This window comes from Phyllobates terribilis, unplaced genomic scaffold (genome assembly GCF_046119375.1).
Source record: "Phyllobates terribilis strain yellow unplaced genomic scaffold, ASM4611937v1 Scaffold_12__6_contigs__length_324123572, whole genome shotgun sequence".
Classification (NCBI taxonomy): Eukaryota; Metazoa; Chordata; class Amphibia; order Anura; family Dendrobatidae; genus Phyllobates; species Phyllobates terribilis.
Genome location: NW_027362772.1, coordinates 18,280,644 through 18,304,700, shown reverse-complemented (window position 1 = coordinate 18,304,700; position 24,057 = coordinate 18,280,644). Strand labels below are relative to the sequence as shown.

At 44.7% G+C, this 24,057-nt stretch overlaps 1 protein-coding gene across 1 annotated transcript in view; it reads left to right on the top strand.

Annotated features, from left to right (window-relative positions):
* Window positions 1-24,057, top strand: part of LOC141171938 (IgGFc-binding protein-like) — a 323,247-nt gene that overhangs the window by 268,718 nt on the left and 30,472 nt on the right. Inside the window, exons 3-7 of the mRNA XM_073655650.1 lie at window positions 16,217-16,270; window positions 18,411-18,748; window positions 20,371-21,247; window positions 21,428-21,762; window positions 22,637-23,204. Coding sequence (XP_073511751.1) covers window positions 16,217-16,270; window positions 18,411-18,748; window positions 20,371-21,247; window positions 21,428-21,762; window positions 22,637-23,204 — 2,172 coding nt within the window. The remainder of the gene's footprint in view (window positions 1-16,216; window positions 16,271-18,410; window positions 18,749-20,370; window positions 21,248-21,427; window positions 21,763-22,636; window positions 23,205-24,057) is intronic.

The window sequence follows — 24,057 nt, the reverse complement described above, 5'->3', positions numbered from 1 at the left end:
GATTTTGTCCCCTTAAAGGGGTATTCCCATCTCCAAGATCATATCCCAATATGTAATAATAATAATATTAGCTAATACCTCCAATTAGAAATGTAGTGTAGTATTTTTGATTCACTATCTCTCTTACCTCATGTGCAGGCATCGCAGGACCTTAGGTATCCATGGTTATGACCACTAGCAACTAGCTAACTAACTGTGACTTTATCAGTGGTCGTAACCATGGATACCCAAGGACCTGCGATGCCTGCACATGAGGAAAGAGCAAATCAGAAAAAAATATACTACATTTCTAATTGGAGATATTTGCTAATATTACTATTATTACACCTACTACATATTAGGATAGGATCTTGGAGATGGGAATACCCCTTTAAGGAGGTCTGTCAAAGGGGCGGCTGTCATGGATGAACCGGCGGTAGTAGCCCACGATGCCCAGGAAGGCTCTGACCTGAGTTTTTGTGAGAGGTTGTGGCCAACCCCAGATCGCATCAATTTTATTTATTTGGGGCTTTATCACACCTCTACCTACGACATAGCCCAAATATCTGGCCTTCTCCATGTCCATGGCGCATTTTTTTGGGTTGATGGAAAACCACGCCTTCCGTAGAGCATCGAATATTGCCTCAGATGGCTACCCCAGTCCTGGTTGTAGATCATGATATCATTCAGCTAGGCTGCTGCATACTTCTTCTGGGGAGCTAGGATCCTGTCCATGGCTCTCTGGAAGGTAGCTGGAGCTCCTTGCAACCCAAACGGCATTCTGGTGTAGTGCAAAACCTATCTGGAGCTGAAAAGGTCGTCTTCTCCTTGGCCTCTTGGGACATAGGGGTCGGCCAATACCCTTTTGTGAGGATAAGGGTGGTAATGTACCTCGCCGGCCCTAGTCTCTCAATTAGTTCATCTACCCTGGGTATTGGGTATGAATCACACTTAGAGACCTCATTCAGTTTCTTATCGCCATTGCAGAACCGCCATTCTCCATCTGGTTTCGGCACTAAGACTATGGGACTGGACCAGCCACTTTTGGACTCTTCGTTGACCCCCAGATTCAACATGCGCTTCACCTCCTTCGAGATTACCTCTCGGTGGGCTTCAGGAATCCGATATGGCTTCATATTCATTCAGACATGAGGCTCCGTAAGTACCTCATGCTCTATGACCTGAGTACAGCCCGGTAGATCCGAGAACAGGTCCCTGTTCCGCTGCAGCAACTCTCAGCATTGCTGCTTCTGGACATGTGACCGCTACTCTACCACCTTGACTTCCTCCTCGTCGGTTTCAGTCTTCGCCATCAAACACGGAGTTTCCCCAGGCTCCCTGTCTCGCCACGGCTTAATGAGGTTGACGTGGTACACCTGGTAGGGCTTCCTTCTCCCAGGATGGTGGACCCTATAGTTGACGTCACCAAGCTTTTCAACCACTTAATTGGTGCCCTGACACTTGGCCAGGAACTTGCTCTCCACCGTAGGTACCAGCACTACTACCCGTTCCCCAGGGTTGAAGTGTCTCACCCTCGCTAATCTATTGTACACCATCGACTGTGTCTCTTGTGCTTTGAGGAGGTGTTCTTTCACAATGTGTATCACCTCTGCAATCCTCTCTTGCATCTGGGCCACATGTTCGATTGCACTCCTGCAGGGTGTACACTCCGCCTCCCAGGTCTCCTTTGCTACATCCAAGAGTCCGCGGGGGTGTCAGCCATATAACAGCTCAAACGGGGAGAACCCAGTAGATGCCTGTGGGACTTCTGTAATGGAGAAAAGAAGGTACGGCAGTAGACAGTCCCAGTCCTGGCTGTCTTTCTCCAAGACCTTCTTTAACATGGCCTTCAAGGTTTTATTAAACCTCTCCACTAAGCCATCTGTCTGGGGGTGGTAAACTGAGGTCCTGAGTTGTGTGTTTTGCAGGGTTTTGCACAACTTTCTCATCACCCGTGACATAAAAGGGGTCCCTTGGTCTGTTAGGATCTCCTTAGGCAACCCCGTTCTAGAGAAAATATGGACCAACTCCCGGGCTATACATTTGGTAGAGGAGTTACATAGTGGTACGGCCTCTGGATACCGCGTAGCATAGTCCAGTACCACCAGGGTTTACTGATGTCCTCTGGTGGACTTGACCAGGTGGCCTACTAGATCCATGGCTATGCGATCAAATGGCACCTCAATGATTGGCAACAGCACTAAGGGGCTACGGAAGTGGGCCACCGCAGAGATCAGCTGGCAGGTGGGACATGACCTACAAAAATTTACAATTTCTCGGTGACAATAGAACCTCTGGAGGATCCTTTTCTGGGTTTTCTCTACCCCCAGATGACCACACAACACATGTCTATGGGCCATATCTAACACCCTGCTTCTGTACAGCCCTGGCATGAGTAACTGCTCAATTACCTCCCCTCTGAGCTTGATGACTAGAGATGAGCGTTGTTCTACTCGAACTGTTCGCCAATCTCAAATTCGAGCTGTTTTGGGCGGTGTTCGAGCCGTTCGGCGAACACGAACAATTTGAGAAAAATTCGGCTGTTCGAGGTTATGTTCGATAACTGTTCGTGCACCAAAATCATAACTGGATTTTTTCTCAGTAATGATGAAAATTAATGTTAATACGCAGTTTGAGTGTACAGTGGGGTGGGGGGAGGGGCAGGGGATGGATCTCTGCAGGAACAATGAAGATCTCCATTTTTTTTTTCTCTTTCCCGCATTTACAGTGGGGAGGTGCAATCTGTCAGCCTATCAGCAGCGCACACACGGAGCGAAGTGCTTTTTTTCACACAAGCAAGAGCATGTGTCATTGACAGTGTATGTCACATGTCCTTGCCCTATAAGACCAAGCCATTTTCCCCGTCGCCACCATTTTCTCACTGCTGCAGCTGCGTGTTAGACGGCACCGCTGTTGCTGTGTGCGCTATACCTTGTTAATTTCAAGCCAATTTTCGCACAAATCTACAGATAGCTTGGGAGTAGGGATAAGTTGTGATTGCAGTCCTTTTAAGGACTAGGTTACAGCATTTCCTACGACTTTTATCAGGCAGGTCTGTGCTCTTAAATAGATAGATTGTGGGAGTAAAGACTAATTGTAATTGGAGTCCTTTTCAGGACTAGGTTACATCAGTTCCTATCAGTCTTTGCCAGGCAGGTCTGTGCCAGTGCTGTGCAAGTTTTTTTCACAGCATTTGGCTGAATCTAGCAAAGCTAATCCTTTTTGGCCTATTGCAGAGTGTGTTAGTCAGTGGAGTAGCCTATCTGTGTTGCAATATATACCACCTGTGTATAGAATACCAATTTTTTTACTGCACCTAGTGAAGTAAAATCTTTTGGGCATAGCATCATTCTATTAGTCCATCTATACTGACCTCCATCAGGTTGCAAATTGAATAAAATTTTTTTCTGCATCTAGCTCTGAAAAAATATTGGGCTTCTAGCTGTGTGTGGGACTTGTTGTATTAGTCCATCTATACTGACCTCCATCAGGTTGCAAACTGAATATATTTTTTTCTTCATCTACCTCTGAAAAAATATTGGGCTTCTAGCTGTGTGTGGGACTTGTTCTATTAATCCATCTATACAGACCTCCATCAGGTTGCAAACTGAATATATTTTTTTCTGCATCTACCTCTGAAAAAATATTGGGCTTCTAGCTGTGTGTGGGACTTGTTGTATTAGTCCATCTATACTGACCTCCATCAGGTTGCAAACTGAATATATTTTTTTCTGCATCTACCTCTGAAAAAATATTGGGCTTCTAGCTGTGTGAGGGACTTGTTGTATTAGTCCATCTATACAGACCTCCATCAGGTTGCAAACGGAATATATTTTTTTCTGCATCTACCTCTGAAAAAATATTGGGCTTCTAGCTGTGTGTGGGACTTGTTGTATTAGTCCATCTATACTGACCTCCATCAGGTTGCAAACTGAATATATTTTTTTCTGCATCTACCTCTGAAAAAATATTGGGCTTCTAGCTGTGTGTGAGACTTGTTCTATTAATCCATCTATACAGACCTCCATCAGGTTGCAAACTGAATATATTTTTTTCTGCATCTACCTCTGAAAAAATATTGGGCTTCTAGCTGTGTGTGGGACTTGTTGTATTAGTCCATCTATACTGACCTCCATCAGGTTGCAAACTGAATATATTTTTTTGTGCATCTACCTCTGAAAAAATATTGGGCTTCTAGCTGTTTGTGGGACTTGTTCTATTAATCCATCTATACAGACCTCCATCAGGTTGCAAACTGAACATATTTTTTTCTGCATCTACCTCTGAAAAAATATTGGGCTTCTAGCTGTGTGTGGGACTTGTTGTATTAGTCCATCTATACTGACCTCCATCAGGTTGCAAACTGAATATATTTTTTTCTGCATCTACCTCTGAAAAAATATTGGGCTTCTAGCTGTGTGTGGGACTTGTTCTATTAATCCATCTATACAGACCTCCATCAGGTTGCAAACTGAATATATTTTTTTCTGCATCTACCTCTGAAAAAATATTGGGCTTCTAGCTGTGTGTGGGACTTGTTGTATTAGTCCATCTATACTGACCTCCATCAGGTTGCAAACTGAATATATTTTTTTCTGCATCTACCTCTGAAAAAATATTGGGCTTCTAGCTGTGTGTGGGACTTGTTGTATTAGTCCATCTATACTAACCTCCATCAGGTTGCAAACTGAATATATTTTTTTCTGCATCTACCTCTGAAAAAATATTGGGCTTCTAGCTGTGTGTGGGACTTGTTCTATTAATCCATCTATACAGACCTCCATCAGGTTGCAAACTGAATATATTTTTTTCTGCATCTACCTCTGAAAAAATATTTGGCCTTCTAGCAGTGTGTGGGACTTTCTCTATTAGTCCATCTATACTGACCTCCATCAGGTTGCAAATTAAAAATCATTTTTATCTGCATCTAGCTCTGAAAAAATATTTGGCCTTCTAGCAGTGTGTGGGACTTTCTCTATTAGTCCATCTATACTGACCTCCATCAGGTTGCAAATTAAAAATAATTTTTATCTGCATCTAGCTCTGAAAAAATATTTGGCCTTCTAGCAGTGTGTGGGACTTTCTCTATTAGTCCATCTATACTGACCTCCATCAGGTTGCAAATTGAATATAATTTTTTTCTGCATCTAACCCAGCCAATAGTTTTGGCCTAATACCACAGTTTGGCCACTCAGCTCTGCTCGGTTCCCATCCATTGTTTTTTTGTGCAAACAACTCCAGAGTTGTTAATTAGTTAACCACCAAAATGAGTGGAAAAAGGCCTGCTGCTGGTGGAAAGGGGAATAGGCGTGTTGGGAAGGGGAAAAAAGGTTGTGTCCGTGGGGTAGGTGTTAAAGCAACAGTAACATCTGCAGAAGAAAGACCATCTTCCAGCCAAACTAAAATGTCTACTTCTTTTAGCGGACAATGTGATAAGATCCCTTTCTTACGGCCACGCCAATCGCTACAAATTCCAGATGAGGCACAAAAACAGCAGGTGCTTCAACGGATATCAAGTGCTCCTTTAAGTGGGCTCTCCTCCACATCAACTTCAACATCACAAATACTCCAGTCCTCAAAGGTGTCACCCCAATCGCACTTGCTTCCTCACAGCTCCCAAATCTCCAGCTGCCCGTCTGAGTATGAGGTAGAACAGATGGTTGAGTCTGCAGAGCTGTTTACTCATACTATAGCCTGGGAATCAGAGGTCGACTCCAGCGCTTCTGTGAATCCAGACGAGGAAATGATCTGCACTGATGCCCAGAATCTTTATGAGTCGGATCCAGGACCAGACGCAGAAGGTTCTGACCATAATGTAGACCCTCATTCCCAAACTGTAACTCCTGTTGGTGGAGACAATGAGGAAGACGATGATAAGACTCAAATACCTGATTGGAGCGACAACTTTAGTTTTTTGTCAGGGCAGGAACAGGTTGGCTCTGAGGACGACGGGTGTGATAACGCACAGGGTGATGATGATGAGGTTGGAGATCCCACTTACTGTCAACCCACAGTCAGCCAAGAGATGAGGTCAGCAGAGGAGGTGGAGGAAGATGCTAGTGACGACGAGGTCAGGTTGCGCCTTCCTGGACAGAGACGTAGTACTGGAAGCACGTCAACAACTGCATCCTCAAACACAACTCTGCCTCTCACCACAAGTCGTGGTGGCTCTTCAGGTCGCATGGGTGCTAAGCCTTGCATAGCCTGGGCATTTTTTCAGATCGATAAAGATGACCCAACTCGTGTTATCTGTAACATTTGTCAGCAAAAACTAAGTAGAGGCCAAAAAATACATAGTTTGAGTACTTCATGCATGAACCGGCACATGGACATGAAGCATAAGTTGCAGTGGGAAGCTCAGTGTGCTACAATGCGGCCTAGCCGGCCGGGCCAACCACCGTCTGCCATATCTTGTGCATCCGCGGCCTCTTCATCCTCTGTGACTGGGGGGACAGCAGTCACACCTGTTTTGGGGCGCAGACCTGCCACCTCTTTACCCGCAACAGCCAGCGTGATTGGTAGGTCATCATTTTCTTTGGAGGTGGTAACACCAGCTGGTGTTGAGCGCTGTCCGACATCGATAGCACCACCTTTGGATCAAGGCAACCTAACATGTCCGCCTGCATCTTCCTCACAGACCGGCAGTTTGCCGGGGACACCCTTATCAACCCCGTCTAAGCACAATAGCCAGCCCTCGGTCCCTCAGATGTGGACAAGTAAAAGACCATTTCCTCCTAGCCATGAGAAAGCTAAGAGGTTGAATTTCACCATCTGCAAGTTCTTGGTTACAGAAATGCTGCCTTTCCGCCTGGTGGACACAGAGGATTTTCGAGACCTTATGTCCGTCGCAGTGCCCCAGTACCAGATGCCCAGTCGGCACTACTTCTCAAAGAAAGGTGTGCCTGCGCTCCACCAGCATGTCGCAGACAACATCACCGCTTCTTTGAGAAACTCTGTGTGTGACAGGGTGCATTTCACTACAGACACTTGGACGAGTAGGCATGGACAGGGGCGTTACATGTCGCTGACTGGGCACTGGGTAACTATGGTGACAGCAGGACAAGGGGCTGCTGTCCAAGTCTTGCCGTCCCCACGAGTTGTGCGTCAATCCTCTTTATGTCAAAGTTCCTCCACTGCATCTGCCTCCTCAACCTCCTCTCGGTCTTCCACCTGCACCCAAAGCCTGTCTGGTCATGCCACAAGCTTTCTAACTGAGCAGAAGGGATCCTGCACACCTCCTTACTATGCTGGCATTAGGGCTCAACGTCATCAGGCGGTTTTTACATTGAAATGTCTGGGAAATGTGAGTCACACAGCTGAGGAGTTGTGGTCAGCTCTGGAGAACCAATTTCATGAATGGTTGTCTCCACTGGACCTGAAACCAGGGAAGGCCGTGTGCGACAATGCTGCAAACCTGGGTGCGGCCCTTCGCCGGGGCAATGTCACACACGTGCCTTGTATGGCTCACGTGTTGAACCTGGTTGTCCAGCAATTTTTAGCCCACTATCCCAGACTAGATGGCCTTCTGCAGAGGGCACGGTCGCTGTGTGCTCACTTTCGCCGTTCGCATCCCGCAGCTCAGCGACTTACATCTCTACAGAAGTCGTTGGGCCTGCCACTTCACCGGCTAAAATGCGATGTGCCTACCCGGTGGAATTCAACTCTGCACATGTTGCAGCGACTGTGGCAGCACCGACAAGCCCTGGTGCAATACGTTCTGACGTATAGCCTGGGCCAACAAGATCCAGAGGTGGGGCAAATCACGCTGGAGGAATGGTCTCAGATCAGGGACCTATGCACCCTTCTGCACAGTTTTGAAATGGCGACGAAGATGTTTAGTGCTGACGATGCCATTATCAGCATGACTATTCCGGTGATTTACATGCTGGAGCACATGTTAAACAGAATTCGGAGTCAGGTGGTGGCACAAGAGGAGGTGGAGGAAGTAGAGGAGGAGGAGTTGTATGCGGAAGGGCTAACATCTGCAAGGTCCAGACGGTCGGCAGCACCAAGGCGGCAGGCATGTGAGGGTGGGGGAGATGGTTTTACCAGGGCGCATGGTAGCAGCCAAACTAGTGAGGAAGGTGCAGGAGCCCAGGAAGAAGTGGAGGACGAACTGATGGAAGACTCATCAGATGAGGGAGACCTTGATCACATTTCTGTTGTGCGAGGTTGGGGGGAGAGGACAGAGGAAGGAAGCATGATTGTTACCTCGCCACCAACACAACAGGGACTTGGTGCTCCTGGATGCGCAACACACATGAGTGCCTTCTTGCTGCACTACCTGCAACATGACCCTCAAATTGTGAGAATTAGAAATAATCCTGACTACTGGGTTGCCACACTGTTAGATCCCCGGTACAAAAGTAAATTTGCAGAAATTATTCCTGCCATAGAAAGGGATGCACGCATGCAGGAGTATCAGCAGAGACTGTTGCAGAATCTTACATGTGCTTTTCCACAAAATACCAGTGGTGCACGTAGTGAATCTCACAGTTCCAACTTGCCAACCGTGGGACCGTCAAGTGTTCAGCACTCAAACCGTAACAGAACCACAGTATCTGCTGGTAACATCAATTTTGCGGAATCATTTCACCACTTTTTTAGCCCATCCTTTGCAAGGCCACAGGAGACAAGAAGTCTGACACATAGTCAACGCCTAGAGACGATGGTACAGGAGTATCTCCAAGTAAACATTGAAGCCACGACTGTGTCACTGGACCCTTGCTCTTTTTGGGCTTCCAATCTGGATAAATGGCCGGAGCTAGCCACTTACGCCTTGGAGATCTTGTCATGCCCCGCAGCCAGCGTTCTGTCTGAACGTGTGTTCAGCGCTGCTGGTGGTGTGCTGACAGATAAGCGCACGCGGCTCTCCACTGATAATGTAGACAGACTCACGTTCATAAAGATGAACAAATCATGGATCCGAAACGACTTTTCTACCCCTGTGTCATCCTGGGGAGAGTAAAAGCTTGATGATTGGTTAAAATCACCCTACCAACCGTTTTAAGCTTTCAAATTACTAATCATGTTTATCTGTATCTTGGCTGGAAAATAATTTGGGCTTTGTAGCAGTGTGCAGCACTGATTCTATTAGGCCATCTATAATAAGCTCCACCAGATTTAAAATTACTAATCATGTTTATCTGTATCTTGACTGGAAAATAATTTGGGCTTTGTAGCAGTGTGCAGCACTGATCCTATTAGGCCATCTATACTAAAGCTTCACCAGATTTAAAATTAATAATAATTTTTAGCTGCATCTAGCCCGGAAAATAATTTTGGGGCTCCGAGATGCGCAAGACACATAAGTGCCTTCTTGCTGCACTACCTGCAGCATGACCCTCATATTGTCAGAATTCGAAGTAATCATGACTACTGGGTTGCCACACTCTTAGATCCCCCAAACTTTTCGATCAACCTTTTCATTTTAATAAAGACCAAAAAATGGTCATTTTTGAAATTATAAGCATTAGCAGGTTGTTAGAAACTGAAATCAAACAGTTTTCAACTCAAAATTTATTCTAGGTGATGTTACATTTTCACATAGGACCCCTTGTTCGAAAGGAGCTTCTGAACTCTCTCGTCCATTGAATTTGTCAGGTTTTGGATGGTTTCTGCTTCAATTGTTTTGCATGAGGACAGAATACCCTCCCAGAGCTGTTGCTTAGATGTGAACTGCCTCCCGCCATCATAGACACTCCTTTTAATGATGCTCCAAAGGTTCTGAATGGGGTAGAGGTCAGGGGAGCATGGGGGTCACACCATAAGTTTGTCCCCTTTTCTGCCCATATCAGCCAGAGATGCAGATGTTTTATGTGCAGCATGAGATGGTGCATTATCATGCAGAAAAATGATCTTGCTGTGAAATACACGGTTCTTCTTCTTGAACCATGGCAGGAAGTGCTGTTTGAGAAAATCCACATACATTATGGAGTTCATCTTTAGCGCCTTCAGGGATCCTAAAGGGGCCGACAATCTCTCTCCCCATGATTCCAGCCCAAAACATTACTCCACCTCCTCCTTGTTGGCGCTGTAGCCGTGTTTGCGTGGGGTGTCCATCAACCAGCCATCCTCCACTCCATCCATCTGGACCATCGAGCGCTGCATGGCACTCATCCGTGAACAAAACAGTTTTGAAATCAGTCTTCATGTAATGTTTGGCCCACTGGAGCCGTTTCTGCTTGTGTGAAGTGGATAGAGGAGGTCGACAGGATGGCGTATGCACAGCTGCAAACCTCTGAAGGACCCTGCATCTTGTTGTTCGGGGGACGTTGGAGGCACAAGCAGCTTCAAAAACTTGTCTGCTGCTATGACAAGGCTTTTTTGCCGCTGCTCTTTCAACCTGACATAATTGCCTGTAGGAAAGAGTCCTCAATTTGCCCTTATCAGCACGCACACGTGTGTACTGTGAATCAGCTACATACTTCTTGATTGCCAAGACACTTCATCCTGATCATCGCACAATGTTGATTGTAGTCATGCCTTGACCTAAACACTCCACAATTTGTTGCTTCTCAGCAGCCGACACATCCTTTTTCTTTCCCATTTTGGCAGAAAATGTAGGCTGCTTAATAATGTGAGACAGCCTTCTTAAGTAGTCTTGCCTTTCATTGGACACACCTGCCAAACTAATTAGCACAGGTGTCTGCAATTGCTTACAGTGATATAAAGAGCCCTGACACACATCACCATCAATGAGTTTAACTGACAAACAAACAAATTCTTCCCTTATCACTCCTAAACACTTTTTGCATAATAATTTGGAACACAGTGTACATGTGCTTTTCCACAAAACACCAGTGGTTCAGGTAGTGAATCTTACAGTTCTAACTTGCCAACTGTGGTCTGTATGGAGTTTTTCAATAAAGGGCCCAAAATTAAGATAACATAGATGGGAGAGGTCTCTATGAATAGGAATTCCTAAGTATTTGATACCCTGTGAGGGCCAGGCAAAGGGAAAGTTGGACTGGATGGAATCCTATATGGATTTGGGGAGGGAGACATCGAGGGCCTCAGACTTCGCTGCATTGATTTTAAAATTTGACCATGTAACAAAGTGATCTATTTCAGCCATAACAGCATGGATGGATATATGTGATTGAGTGATATATACTAGGACATCATCAGCAAATAGAGAGCACTTGTACTCGGTGCCTCCAACCTCAATCCACCTAATATTGGGGTTATGGCGAATTGATGAGAGCAGGTGCTCCGTCACTAGGATGTATAAGAGAGGGGACAGAGAACATCCCTGCCTTGTCCCATTGGTGATTGTGAAAGGTGATGAAAATGTTCTGACGCGCCCCCTGGGCCTTGGGACACCCGGAGCCGGACCCTTTTTGGTGGATGCTGGTGGTTGTAGTCTCCGTGGCGGCAACCCGGTTCCGTGGCTCAGGGCGGTCAAACCAGTGGCGGAACTATTTATGTGGTTTTGATGTTTAAATGTCCGACAACGCCACCCGTGGATTGCGGTCAGAGTGAACTGCCGCTCCAGGGCAGACCGCTGAGGCTGGTGTTGTGGGTGCAGCAGAGCGTAGCATAACTCCCCACGGGAGGAGTATAGCCTCAGGGCAGTGTATGCGGAGGATGGGGGTGATGGTGCAGGGCAGCAGCAGTAATGACACGGAGTCAGTGATGCAGTCCAGGGCCTTTACTCACAGTTCTTATTATCCAGACCACGTCTGCAGGTAACGGCTGCCCACGTCGTACTGTGCTCACCAGGTGAGGGGCTCAGACAACTCCCAGATAACTTTGGAGTGCTTCACAGGACCCCCTTTGTGTGTCCTTTGTCTGGCCTTTCTTACCAACCCTTCTGTCCGGCTGCCTCGGGCCTCCTCTTGGTAAACTTGGCGCCAGTTTCCCTGAACCTATGTGGTGCCTTCCTAGCGGGTGTAGCGAGGGGCTGCACCACATAAAATGTCACAGCCTCCTGTTTCTAGCTGAGGGTCGTTTCCTGCCTCCACTAGTTTCGGGGACCGGTCTCCCCCTTTGGCCTGACCCCTCCACGCAGGTGGATTCGGGCGTGCGGTGGCGACTCGCCCGTCCGCACCCCTGAGATCCCTTCGTTCCTCGTTCCTGGAGCCTTCTCCGCTCCTCTTCCTTCCTTCTCCCTCTTCCAGGCCTGGGCCTCTGTTACTAGGCCCGCCTCCGGAGCAGAGCTCATGCAGAGCCCCTGCTCCCTGCCACTTCTGCTCAGACTTCTCTGCACTGAACTAAGATGGTGCCCACCTTTTATACTCCCTTCTCAATGCACCCAGGAACTGCTTCCTCCCTGCTCCTGCACTACAGGGTTCCCCTTCCTCAGTGTTCCCTCCCCCCACTCCAGCCAGGGACAGGGACTGTCGTGCCCATCTCAGGGGCATATTGGTCGCCCTGCCCCACGGCAATGTGGTGTAATGCATGCAGGTGTCGGGTCCTGATCCACACTACATCCTTACCTGAGAGTGAGATATCACACCTCTGGGTGAGGTGCAATACCTCTGTAGCAACCGAGCCCTCAGGGTGCTACAGTTCCATTTATCTTCAGCCTAGGTGACGTATTGCGATACAGGGCCGTGATTTTGGCTATAAAAGGGTCCCCTAGACCCCTACCCCAAGCTTTTTAAGAGAATCATATATGGCGTGCCAGGAGACTCTATGGAATGCTTTCTCAGCATCCAACGAGAGTATCTAATTACAAATTTTTAACTGCATCTAGCCCAGGAAATACTTTGTGCCCAGTAGCAGGGTCTGCTAGTCAGCGGATTATCCCGGCTGTTAAGCAAGCTGCACCACCTGTAGTTTGGACACTTCATTTTTTCAAAGGAAATGCTTTGGGACCACGGGATACTCAGTGAAGAGCATCAGGAGGCACCCCAAGGCATAGGGGCTCGGACTGGCAGTAGGATGCCTTGCGGTGGACAGCCGAGCTCGATCCTTATAAAAGCTTTTTAACTGCAGCAGCTTTAGTGGACGCTACTGGAGCTGGAATTACGCGGCTGCTGGCATGAGACTTGCCCTCCAATAGATCCTTGTAAATGGATTTAAAGTGTATTTATTCAAATTAGAGAGACAATTTAAATTAAAAAGCTTAGAGCTGCCTCCACCACAGGGGGGCTCGCTCAACCCACCAGTGGACAGGCACCAGTATTGGGAGAGGGGGGCTGGCCGTCAGGGTTCACCGCGGCTCTGGCACAAACCCGGCGACACGGAGGTGGCACGGGCAGGAGCGGACTGAACGTGTCGGCTTCTCACTTTTTGAATTTTAGAAGGGCATGACATGCCTATATCTGTGTCTCCCCCTCCTTTTACTCCTCCACCTCTTTTCTTTTCGCATGACTATATGTACTTGTCACTTTTCCATGTGTTAGTTGTGTCTTCTGAGCAGTTTGTCAGCTTTTGGACACCTTTGAAGGTGTTTTCTATGTGTTTCTATGTGTTTTTGTTTGCCTGCCATTGGTTTTAACGGTGTTCGAAGGTGTTCGACGAACAGTTCGGCGAACACACGGGTGTTCGACGAACCGAACTCGAACACTACGGGAGTGGCTCAACACTGTTGATGACCCAATAAAGTAACTCCCCATTTACAGCAAAGTACGGATATCGGGTGTCAGCCCCTGGCTCTTGAGCAACACCATTCAAGACAGTGACATTATCAAATGCCCCTTTTAGAGTCAAGTCTCTGAGCTGGTCGGTTCCAAAGTTTCCCCCGGACACCTCCAGCTCAGGGATGCTGGCCTCCCGGGATGCTGCCTCATCCTCATCCCCAACAAGCACACAAAAAGGACACCCGTCGGCAGCGGCCTGTGATGAGGTTCCTTCAGGAGCAACCTGGTTGTTGTCCGGACAACCTGGCCTCCTCCCTTTCTCCCACAAGTCCCAAAACAAGGCAAAGTCCTGCCCTATTATAACAGGGTGCAACAGGTCCTTGACTACGCCCACCTCATGGGACTCGGCACCACAGTTTGTGTCTATGACCACTCAGGCCACAGGGTAGTCCTTAGCATCCCCATGGATACAACGGACGCCGACCTTTTTTCCCAGAATGATGGGGAACTGTGGCCCTTACTAGGGCTACCAAACTCTCCGAGTCTAACAGAACAGTCACTTGCACTCCATTTACTGATGCATGCCTGTGGTCTCTCGCCTGGTGGAGGAACAGCACTGCAGGCTGGATATGCAAAGTACGAGCAGTGCTGTCCGGCGCTGCAGTCCATTGGTTCGTTGGTCATGGAGCAACAGGCAGCTAAAGGAACTGGGGTGTGACATCTCCAACAAACTATGCTATGGGGAGGGACCTTTGGCACCAACTTAGACCCCTCCTGAGCTCTAGAATGCCCCCCAGGTGTGGCTCTAGCTCCCCTCTTTTGGGTGTCTGCCCTCTTTTGGAAACCCCAGTATGGAGAGGCTATGACCCCTTGTTTCTCCAAGGAACTCTCAACCGCCTGGTACCTTTCCACCAACCCCACCAAGTCATGGGCATTATGGGGATCTCCCTGGGCAACCCAGGATTGCACCGACCTCGGGAGATAGTGTATAAACCTGTCTATGATGACCCTCTCCACCATCTGTGCTAGGGAGGAAGATTCAGGATGCAACCACTTTTGGACCAGGTGTAGGAGATCGAACATTTGGGACCGTGGAGGTTTGTCACTGCAATAGGCCCAGTGGTGCACCCGTTGCGCTCTGACAGTCAGAGTCACTCCCAAGCGCGCCAAGATCTCCATTTTTAATTTGGCGTACTCTTTTGCGTCCTGCTAGGCCAAGTCATAATAGCCCTTCTGCGGCTCGCCTGTTAAATATGGTGCCAAAACATACGCCCCCACTACTCCAGAGGCAATTTCTCCCGCTCTGCCACCCTCTTAGACCGTCAGGAACGCCTTGATATCATCACCCGGGGTCATCTTTTGCAACGCTCTCATTAACGTCTTCCTGACGTGTGAATCATCACCTGGAGCTGGGGTTGGGGCGGTTGTCCTGCCACAGATCTGCTCTGCTAGGAGTCCCATCTGTCTTTGCTGATGTTGGATCTGCTGCATCAGTTTATTTGTCTCCTGCTGCTGCTCCCGTTGCTGCCTGCTCTGCTGACTCTGCAGGTGCTGCTGCTGGTACTGTACAAACTACGCCTGCTGTTGCTGTAGCATCTGCTGGCATTGCGCTTGCTGCTGCTGCGTTTCCTGAACCTGCTGTGCCTGCAACAGATGCTTAAGCCAGGGACTCCATTTTGTCCGGCATCCCTGGCTGGCTGGCAGCCTTCACCCAGGACATAAACGGTTTCCTGTAGCAGTCACACTGCCCCTTAGAACTTGTGCCCGCGTTCTCCACCAATTCTAGGGTTTTGTACTCACTCAGCCGCGTTAGACGTAGGCACAGGACACTGTCTCTTTAAAATGTCCAAGGCAGGGTTATTCAGGCTTCATAAACCGCATTTTCAAATTAAACAAAACGACAGCCTTCTCCGGCACAGATTAACTAAACATAAAAATAAACAGTCCATATATGATTGCGGGTTTGCCGCTCACAGTCAGTGTCCTGTAGCACAGACACGCTGGAGGTCTCCACACCTCCCGCCACAGACTCTGAATGAGACACTCGGTCTCCATTTTATACACACGCCCTGGGGTGGGGATATGTGAGCAGCCAATCCCACACGTCTCTTATGACTGCTCATAAAAACCAGCCCTAATACGCCCTATTAACCCTCTCAGCACTATGTGTGCTGGAGCATGCTTTCCTGGTTTTACATCACTGAAGCTACCGACCACAGCGATACATATCCCTCAAGGACATGTCCGGCGGCCATCTTACAATACATTATTTTTATCAATTAACAAAATGCAAAGTTAGTCTGTGATTTTTTTTTTTGTAGATAGATGGGTAATATATGGTGATCAGGAATAGATTAAATCCTAATCATTTTTCGGCACAATCTGCGCTATTGTGACTCTCAGCAGGAGATCGCGCAGGTGGACGAAGGTGAAAATGTCCTCAATAAGAACGAGTTGTAGCAGAGACTATGGTGATATTATAATCGATGTACAGCTTTTACTTTGGCCTCACTACTGAGTTTTATAGAAATTTCTGTGACCACCAGCCAATAAAGCGGAATATCTGATAATCCAGCACCTCTCAGTCCCCATTACTGCAGCCCTTTTGTTGTACGGTTTCAGAGAGATTTCCTGGTGTCGCATCATCATTCTGTGAATTTTATCTTGATAGATCGATAATATAATGATATTTTCTTTCTTACTTTCAGCAATGGGGCGCTCTCAGGGTCTGCCGTGCCTCCTGCTGCTCTGCCTGGCATTCAGTGAGTATAGATAAGATCTGGGAAAATAATGGTTTATAAAGATACATACATGCCCATAGTGACATCTATAGATATATTACTATGAAAGAGATTGAAGAGATAGATAGATGAGATAAGAAAGAAAGAAAGTGCGAAAGAGAGAAATAGAGACAAAGAGAGGAAGCAAGACAAGAAAAAAAAGAGAAAAAGAAAGAAAGTGCAAAAGAAAGTGCGAAAGAAAGAAAGTGCAAAAGAAAGAAAGTGCGAAAGAAAGAAAGTGTGAAAGAAAGAAAGAGCGAAAGAAAGTGCGAAAGAAAGAAAATGCGAAAGAAAGAGTGAAAGTGCAAAAGAAAGAAAGTGCGAAAGAAAGTGCGAAAGAAAGTGCGAAAGAAAGAGTGCGAAAGAAAGAGTGCGAAAGAAAGTGCGAAAGAAAGAGTGCGAAAGAAAGAGTGCGAAAGAAATAAAGTGCGAAAGAGAGAAATAGAAACAAAGAGAGGAAGCAAGACAAAAAAAAAAGAGAAAAAGAAAGAAAGTGCGAAAGAAAGAACGAAAGAAAGAAAGAGCGAAAGAAAGAAAGAGCGAAAGAAAGTGCGAAAGAAAGAAAATGCGAAAGAAAGAGTGAAAGTGCAAAAGAAAGAAAGTGCGAAAGAAAGTGCGAAAGAAAGAGTGCGAAAGAAAGAAAGTGCGAAAGAATTAAAGTGCGAAAGAGAGAAATAGAAACAAAGAGAGGAAGCAAGACAAGAAAAAAAGAGAAAAAGAAAGAAATTGCGAAAGAAAGAAAGTGCGAAAGAAAGAGCGAAAGAAAGAAAGAGCGAAAGAAAGAGCGAAAGAAAGAAAGTGCGAAAGAAAGAAAGTGCGAAAGAAAGAAAGTGCGAAAGAAAGAGAGAAATTGCAAAAGTGCGAAAGAAAGTGCGAAAGAAAGAGTGCGAAAGAAAGAGTGCGAAAGAAAGAGTGCGAAAGAAAGAGTGCGAAAGAAAGAAAGAGAAAGAGAGAAAGTGCGAAAGAAAGAGAGAAAGTGCGAAAGAAAGAGCGAGAAAGTGCGAAAGAAAGAGAGAAAGTGCGAAAGAAAGACTGAGAAAGAGCGAAAGAAAGACTGAGAAAGAGCGAAAGAAAGACTGAGAAAGATGATTTAAAGATAGAATCATAGAATGATATGACCTAGATAGATAGATAATAGATAGATAATAGATAGATGATAGATAATAATATAAAGAGACTGACTGTCACTTCCAAAACAGAAAACAGGTGTGTACAAGTGCTTACTAAGAGTAGCCATCTCCATATATAAGTAACAAACAAAGTAGCACTCTGTAGCTCTATAGTATACAAACATGAAATATATGAAATATGAATAGCATTACTGCTCTAGAAAATAGAAATAAACGAGAATACTTAGCGCATAAATTGGCCAATTCATGTGTACCCGGCAGCGACGATAAGGTGATTCTCGTTGCTGGGAACCTATCTAGTGTGAATCCTCTCTTAGGGTGCTTTCACATAGTGTTCTATGTCCCTGTCGGGGCATGCGTCCTAAAATTCTCCGCAAAACAGGGTCTGGATGTATGCTTTGACAGGGCCATAGACCGCGTGCACTGCTAAGCCATCAATATAGTGCGTAGGGCAATATAAATCCATTTATACAATAGATACTGTACATTGATTCTTTATCTAGAAAGTAAATGTTGTTTTAGATTAGATATTCTTATAGGATCTTACAGCTGAATGTTTGCTGTGAGTTATTAGGTTTTTTGCTATTTTTGTCCCCTTTTTCCCTTATTGACACACGGGGAGTTCCCTTTGTGGCTCCGCAGGTCGCTACTATTTGTCTGGTCTTTTCAGTTTTTTTTATGCATTTCATGTTTTGTGTGCTGACACCTTTATGTAGTTTAAGGGTCATTAAACATTTAGTGACATCTTTTACCCAACCCTGACCAGTACTGGAATGTGCTGATAACACATCAAAGCTTTCCTGGCATGTCATATAACAAGAGCAAATATGGAGCTGTTTCCATAGAGATTTCCTATAAAATGACAGAACTAGACTCATAAAAATAGAAAACCCAATGAAGAAAAAAAAGTATAAAAAATGACGTATCATTATTTATTTATTATTATCTTACAGTTTAATAATTTTGTTCATTCTCTATTTCTTCTACACCAGCTCTCGGCACTTCCGGGGTGCCAGGAACAGAGTTCATTACGGCTTTCATGCAGAACAAAGGTTCTGGAGATTCCAGCCTCAGTCTTTCCGTCACGGCCTTACAAGATTCTACCACGGTCAGCGTCATAATCAATTCGATCAGTCGATCTACATTCAATCCGAAGCTCACCTTAAATAAACTTGAGGAAACCATCATTCAGCTTCCAGCTCGGATTCAATTAGCAGATTCTGGGACTTCCAACTACGTTGTGTATGTCAACTCCAATAACCCGGTGTCGGTTGTTTCCATAAATTCCAAGGGTCAAAGCTCAGACACCGCATCTTTACTGCCTCTATCGGTATGAAATTTGTCATCAAATCTGTTTAAAAAATATAGTGAAAAAGTTTTAACTAAATTTCCAACTAAATGTTCTTTTTCTATGACCAGTTGGATACTCTTTGCATTGCCTCAGGTCTAATTTCTTAAGGTCCTTCTCCTCCTCTAACTCCTAGTATTGGCTGTTCCTTCTTTGACCACCTCTACTCTGTTTTTCCTTTTCTCCATCTAGTAGAATTTATTTTTTCCAGATCTTTCAAAAAGATCTTAGGTTCATCTCCAGAACTTCCGTACTCTCTTTATAGTTTCCTTTTCACTATTTCAGCATGGTGAAACTATGCCAAAAAACTTCTTGACTAAATTTCCTCTTTCCACAATGAATGGGACATTCTTCATTTTCCATCGGGTCTATTTCTGAAGGTCTCTCTTCTTCTCTAACTTTTAACATTGATTGTTTCTTCTTTGACCACATCTACTCTGTCTTTTTTTTCTCCACTTTGTAGGACATATTTTTGCCATACCTTTCAAAAGCATCCTACGTTCTTCTTTAGACTGTTTGTGCTGTAGTCATCTTGCTCATACACACTTAATCATTTCTTCTTCACTTTTTTGAGGCAAAAAAGTTTTTGACTAAATTTTTTCTTTGCACCATAAACGGGACATTCTTGGTGTTGCCTCAAGTCTATTTCTGAAGGTTCTTCTACTACCTTGACTTCTATTGTTGGCTGTTTCATCTTTGGTCACCTGTATTCTGTCTTTGTTTCCTTCATCTCATAGTACAAGTTTTCACGAGACCGTTCAAAAACATCTTAGGTTCATCTTCAAACCTTTTGTGCTCTATCTGTAGTCATCTTGCTCTTAAACCAACAGTGTATCATTTCTCCGCCACCTTTAAAGCATGGACAATCAATGCCCAAAAAGTTTTGAGCATACATAGTCTTCAGAAATGTGACATTCGTGGCATTCATCCTCTCCTAATGTTGGCCATTCCTCTATTGACCACCTCTACTTTGACTTTGTTTCCTGCAACTCTTAGCATAAATTTTCATGAGAGCTTTCAAAAATATTCAAGGTCCAGATCTCCAGACCTTCTGTGCTTTATCTGTAACCATATTGCTCTTCCACACTTGATAATTTCTCCTTCACTTTATGACCAAATTATGGCAGAAAAGATTTTTGACTAAATATACTTTTTCCACAATGAATAGGACATTCTTGTCTTTGCCACAGGTCTATTTCTGAAGTTCCTTCTTCTACTTTCACTTTTAATGTTGGTCGTTCTTTCTTTGGTCACCTCTATTCGGTCTTTGTTTCTTGCATCCTATATCTCTGGTGCCTAAATGGTTGTAAAGGCTTCCTCGGCACCTAGTGGAAGGATAAGACTTGTCCACTTGATCCCTTCACTGAAATGCAAAGCGCTGCATTAACTTCCCAAAAATGGGGACCTGCATGTACAGTATGCTCAGTCAAGCATACATGTGTATAACAGTTGATGACACTAGTCTTGAACATATGGCCAACTTTAGACAATTATGCTCCACATTTGTCCAAATTAAGTATTTACTTGCATGTCCACCACCATCCATGATTGCTGTTTGGATAGCTTCTATATAATAATTTTGTTTTTTCGTTGTTTCACCACAGGAGTTGGGGACTGAATATTACGTAGTTACTCCACCCGAGGGATCTTCTAAAGAGTTTGCTATCATTACAAAAGATCCTGCAACAATAACCATATACCCTACAGGCACATTGACCTATTTGGGGAAAATCTACACCAAAGAGAAGTCATTTGTAGTCAAACTTCAAAGCTCTGATGTTGTCCAGTTCCAAAGTGAAGATGATCTGAGTGGCACCAGAGTTGTGTCAGACAATGAAGTTGCAGTCCTAAGTGGTCACACTTGTGCCCAGAAGTTCACCAAGTGCAACCATGTCTATGAACAGCTGCAGCCCACCTTTATTTGGGGGTTAACGTTCTTCATATCAACTTTATCATTCCAGACCAAGTATGATCTGGTGTATGTTACAGCTGCCACCGATACCACGCTAGTGACCTATCAAGCCGGATCCCAGCAGAACAAAATAGAACTAGATGCTGGAAAAGTCTTGGAACTTCAACTCAAGGCAGACACTCCACTCTTCATCAATGCAACAGAAGGCATCCAAGTCATGTATTACAGTACTGGTAGCAGCAAAGGATCGGCAAACTATAACACACTTCTAATGACCGTCCCAGATGTGACCTCATTTTGCACTTCATTCCAAACGCTGAAAGATTTTAGTAATGAAGCCATTCTTGTGGCTAAGACGTCTGATCTGAAAGACATAACCGTGAACAAAGCTTCTCTGGAAGGCGTCAACTGGAAAACGATCCAAGGAACTGAATATTCCTGGGGAGAGTATCAAATGACTTCAAAATCGAAACAAAATATATTCGAAAGCAGCAAAAGTCAATTTTTTCTAAGTGTTTATGGGATGCCGAACTTAAATTCATTTGGAGAAGTGGCGACTTGTATTGCTGGTAAGTTCTTGTAAAAGATGGAGGAAGTTGACTTCTCTTCCACCAGCAGATCCTTCCTTTTTTGCAGATATACAGAGTTGAATTTTGAAGGTTAAATAATTTTGTTACGTTGTAATAAACAAATTTGGAATTAAAATATTTTTTCTAATGTAACACAGAACATTTCATTTCATTATATAGGTTCCTCCAGACCATCGTGCAGCCAAGTCCAATGCAGGACAAAAGAAGTTTGTAAAATCGAACGTGGTAAAGCCAAATGCCAAGCAATCAAAGAAGACACATGCTGGGCATGGGGAGACCCCCATTACCGCACATTTGATGCAAAATATTATGATTTCCAGGGAACTTGCTCTTACACGATGGCCAAAACCTGTAATTTCGACCTTCCATTCTTTAATATTGAGACTCAAAATGAAAATCGAGGTTCATCTAAAGTATCGTACCTTAAATCGGCCACCATCCAGGTCTACAATTATACTATCGTTGGCATAAGGTCGGAATTTGGAGTAGTGAGGGTAAGTGCTTGTTATTTCTCTGAACAGTTGGGGCAATCACCTCTGTCCAACCGGAAAGAAGATGCAAAATTATCTAAATATAAAATTGAACTTCAGCACTTTCTAAAAACCTTCCGTTAAGTAATGTTTGTTTCCATAAACAAAAACACCCCCCCAGGGCTAGGTTAAGGTTGATGCAAATATTTATTGAAAGTCTTTGTTTCACCTCTTGGACCTGAATGTGATCCCGTCACATACAAGAGAGGTGGTATTACCTGTCCACCGCCCTCACGACTGAGGTCTATGTCTGTTTAGGAGAAAAATGAGCAAGTGACTCCTTTAAATTGCCCATTCACCGTTAATATTTGTCAACCGAATGCTCGTATTGTCAACAGCTATTCTTCCTGATCCTTTGAACATGTATGCTCGGTTTGGCGGAGCATGCACATACTCTCGATAAAGAAAAGAGAGTAAACCACAGCCAGTCACACCCGCTATTAGCTTATTCCAATGAGATGAAAAGAGATTCAACTCCATATACATATAACATGGTATATGGGAACTTAAGAACCTTAAAGGGATTGTCTAGGATTAGGAAAACATGGCTTCTTTCTTCCCATCAGCAGGGTATGAATATATTGTAGGTCAGCCACATTCACATCAATGTGTGCTGTATCACACATAACCTATAAAAAGGTGAGGTGCTGTTTTTGGAGGAAAACAACCATGATTTTTTAACTTTGGAAAACCCCTTTAAAAAGAGAGTCACATTGATGGACACCTCTTCTTGGCCATCAAGAAGCATGAATGGTGCATACAGCATGTGTCCTAAATTATTTAGCTTTAATTTCCCCCATAGATTTTTTGATTGCATTTCCTATTTTTTCTTTAATAGGTAAATAATCAAAAAGTTCAGCTTCCAATGAAACTAAATGACGACAAGTTGATTTTATCCCAAAGCGGAACTACCTTGATTGTTGAGACAGATTTTAAGCTCAAAGTCATCTACGACTGGAACATCCTCCTGAAGATCAGCATCCCCAGCAGTTTTTATAAAGCAGTTTGTGGTCTATGCGGAAATTACAACGATAACCCAAATGACGACCTTTCCAAAGAAGGAGCGACTTTATCCACAATAAATTATGGAAAACTTTGGAAAGTTGAGGAAACCAGCGATGGAAGCTGTCATGATGACTGCAATGGAGACTGCGTGACCTGCACTACAGAGAAAAAGAAGCTTTATGGAAACAATCAGTTTTGTGGTATCCTCACCCAGAATCCTGGACCTTTTAAAGTTTGCCATACTACTATTAATCCCAGTATGTACAGGGAGAACTGTATCTATGACATGTGCCTCAATGATGGTTACCTTCAGATTTTGTGCCAGACATTAAAGACCTACAGTGATGCATGTGCCAGGGAAGGCATACAAGTCAATGAATGGAGAAATATAAGCAATTGTCGTAAGTAGAACCTCAACATCTTCTTATTGTAGGTGACTACAGATGAGAACATTGATTTGGTGCAAATTAAATTTGTGTTAAAATTAAGTAAATTTACTGGACCTGGCAAATTCAAAAAAATTTGCGTAAATTGTAAGAAAAAATGCAAATCACCATTTTATACAACACAAAAGAATGCACGAGCCAGAGAAGGCTCACATGACCTCAGGTGTGGCCGCACTGGCTTCCCTATAATGCCTTGCAGGAATTAAATTACACTGACGAGCAAAAGGGTAACAATGTTTTGAACCTTTGACTTTCAGGCTACACATCTCACCATCCACTACTGCTTCCAATGTGAGACTCGCATCATTTTATAGACAATCATCTTGGCTGACTCATACATAAATTTGACTGGCAACTATTTAGCATATGATCAGTTGTGCAGATTCTTGCCATTTTACTGCATTGTTACTGTTTTTCTCCTAAAAATCTACATTTTAATTTTTATTATTTTGTAAATCCACCTTTGGTTTTCACCACTGCCTGAATCCTTCTTGCTCTCGATCAGATACAAGCGTGTCTCGACCGAAATCTGATCCCAGGTCTCTTCTACACTTTCTCAAAGTTAGTGCATACTGGTCAACTCACTTGGGTATGTATACAGCTTTTCTTCAACTCTACCCACAACTGTTGGATTGGGTTGAGGTCTCGGGACTGTGGGGGCCAATACAGCATCTCTACTTCATTGTCATTTAACCATTTCTTCACCAATCTCGACGTATGCTTCGGGTTGTTGTCCTGCTGGAACACTATGTCGTCCTTTTCATACCCATAGTACTCGAGTGTACGAAGCATCTCATCTTGTAGGATA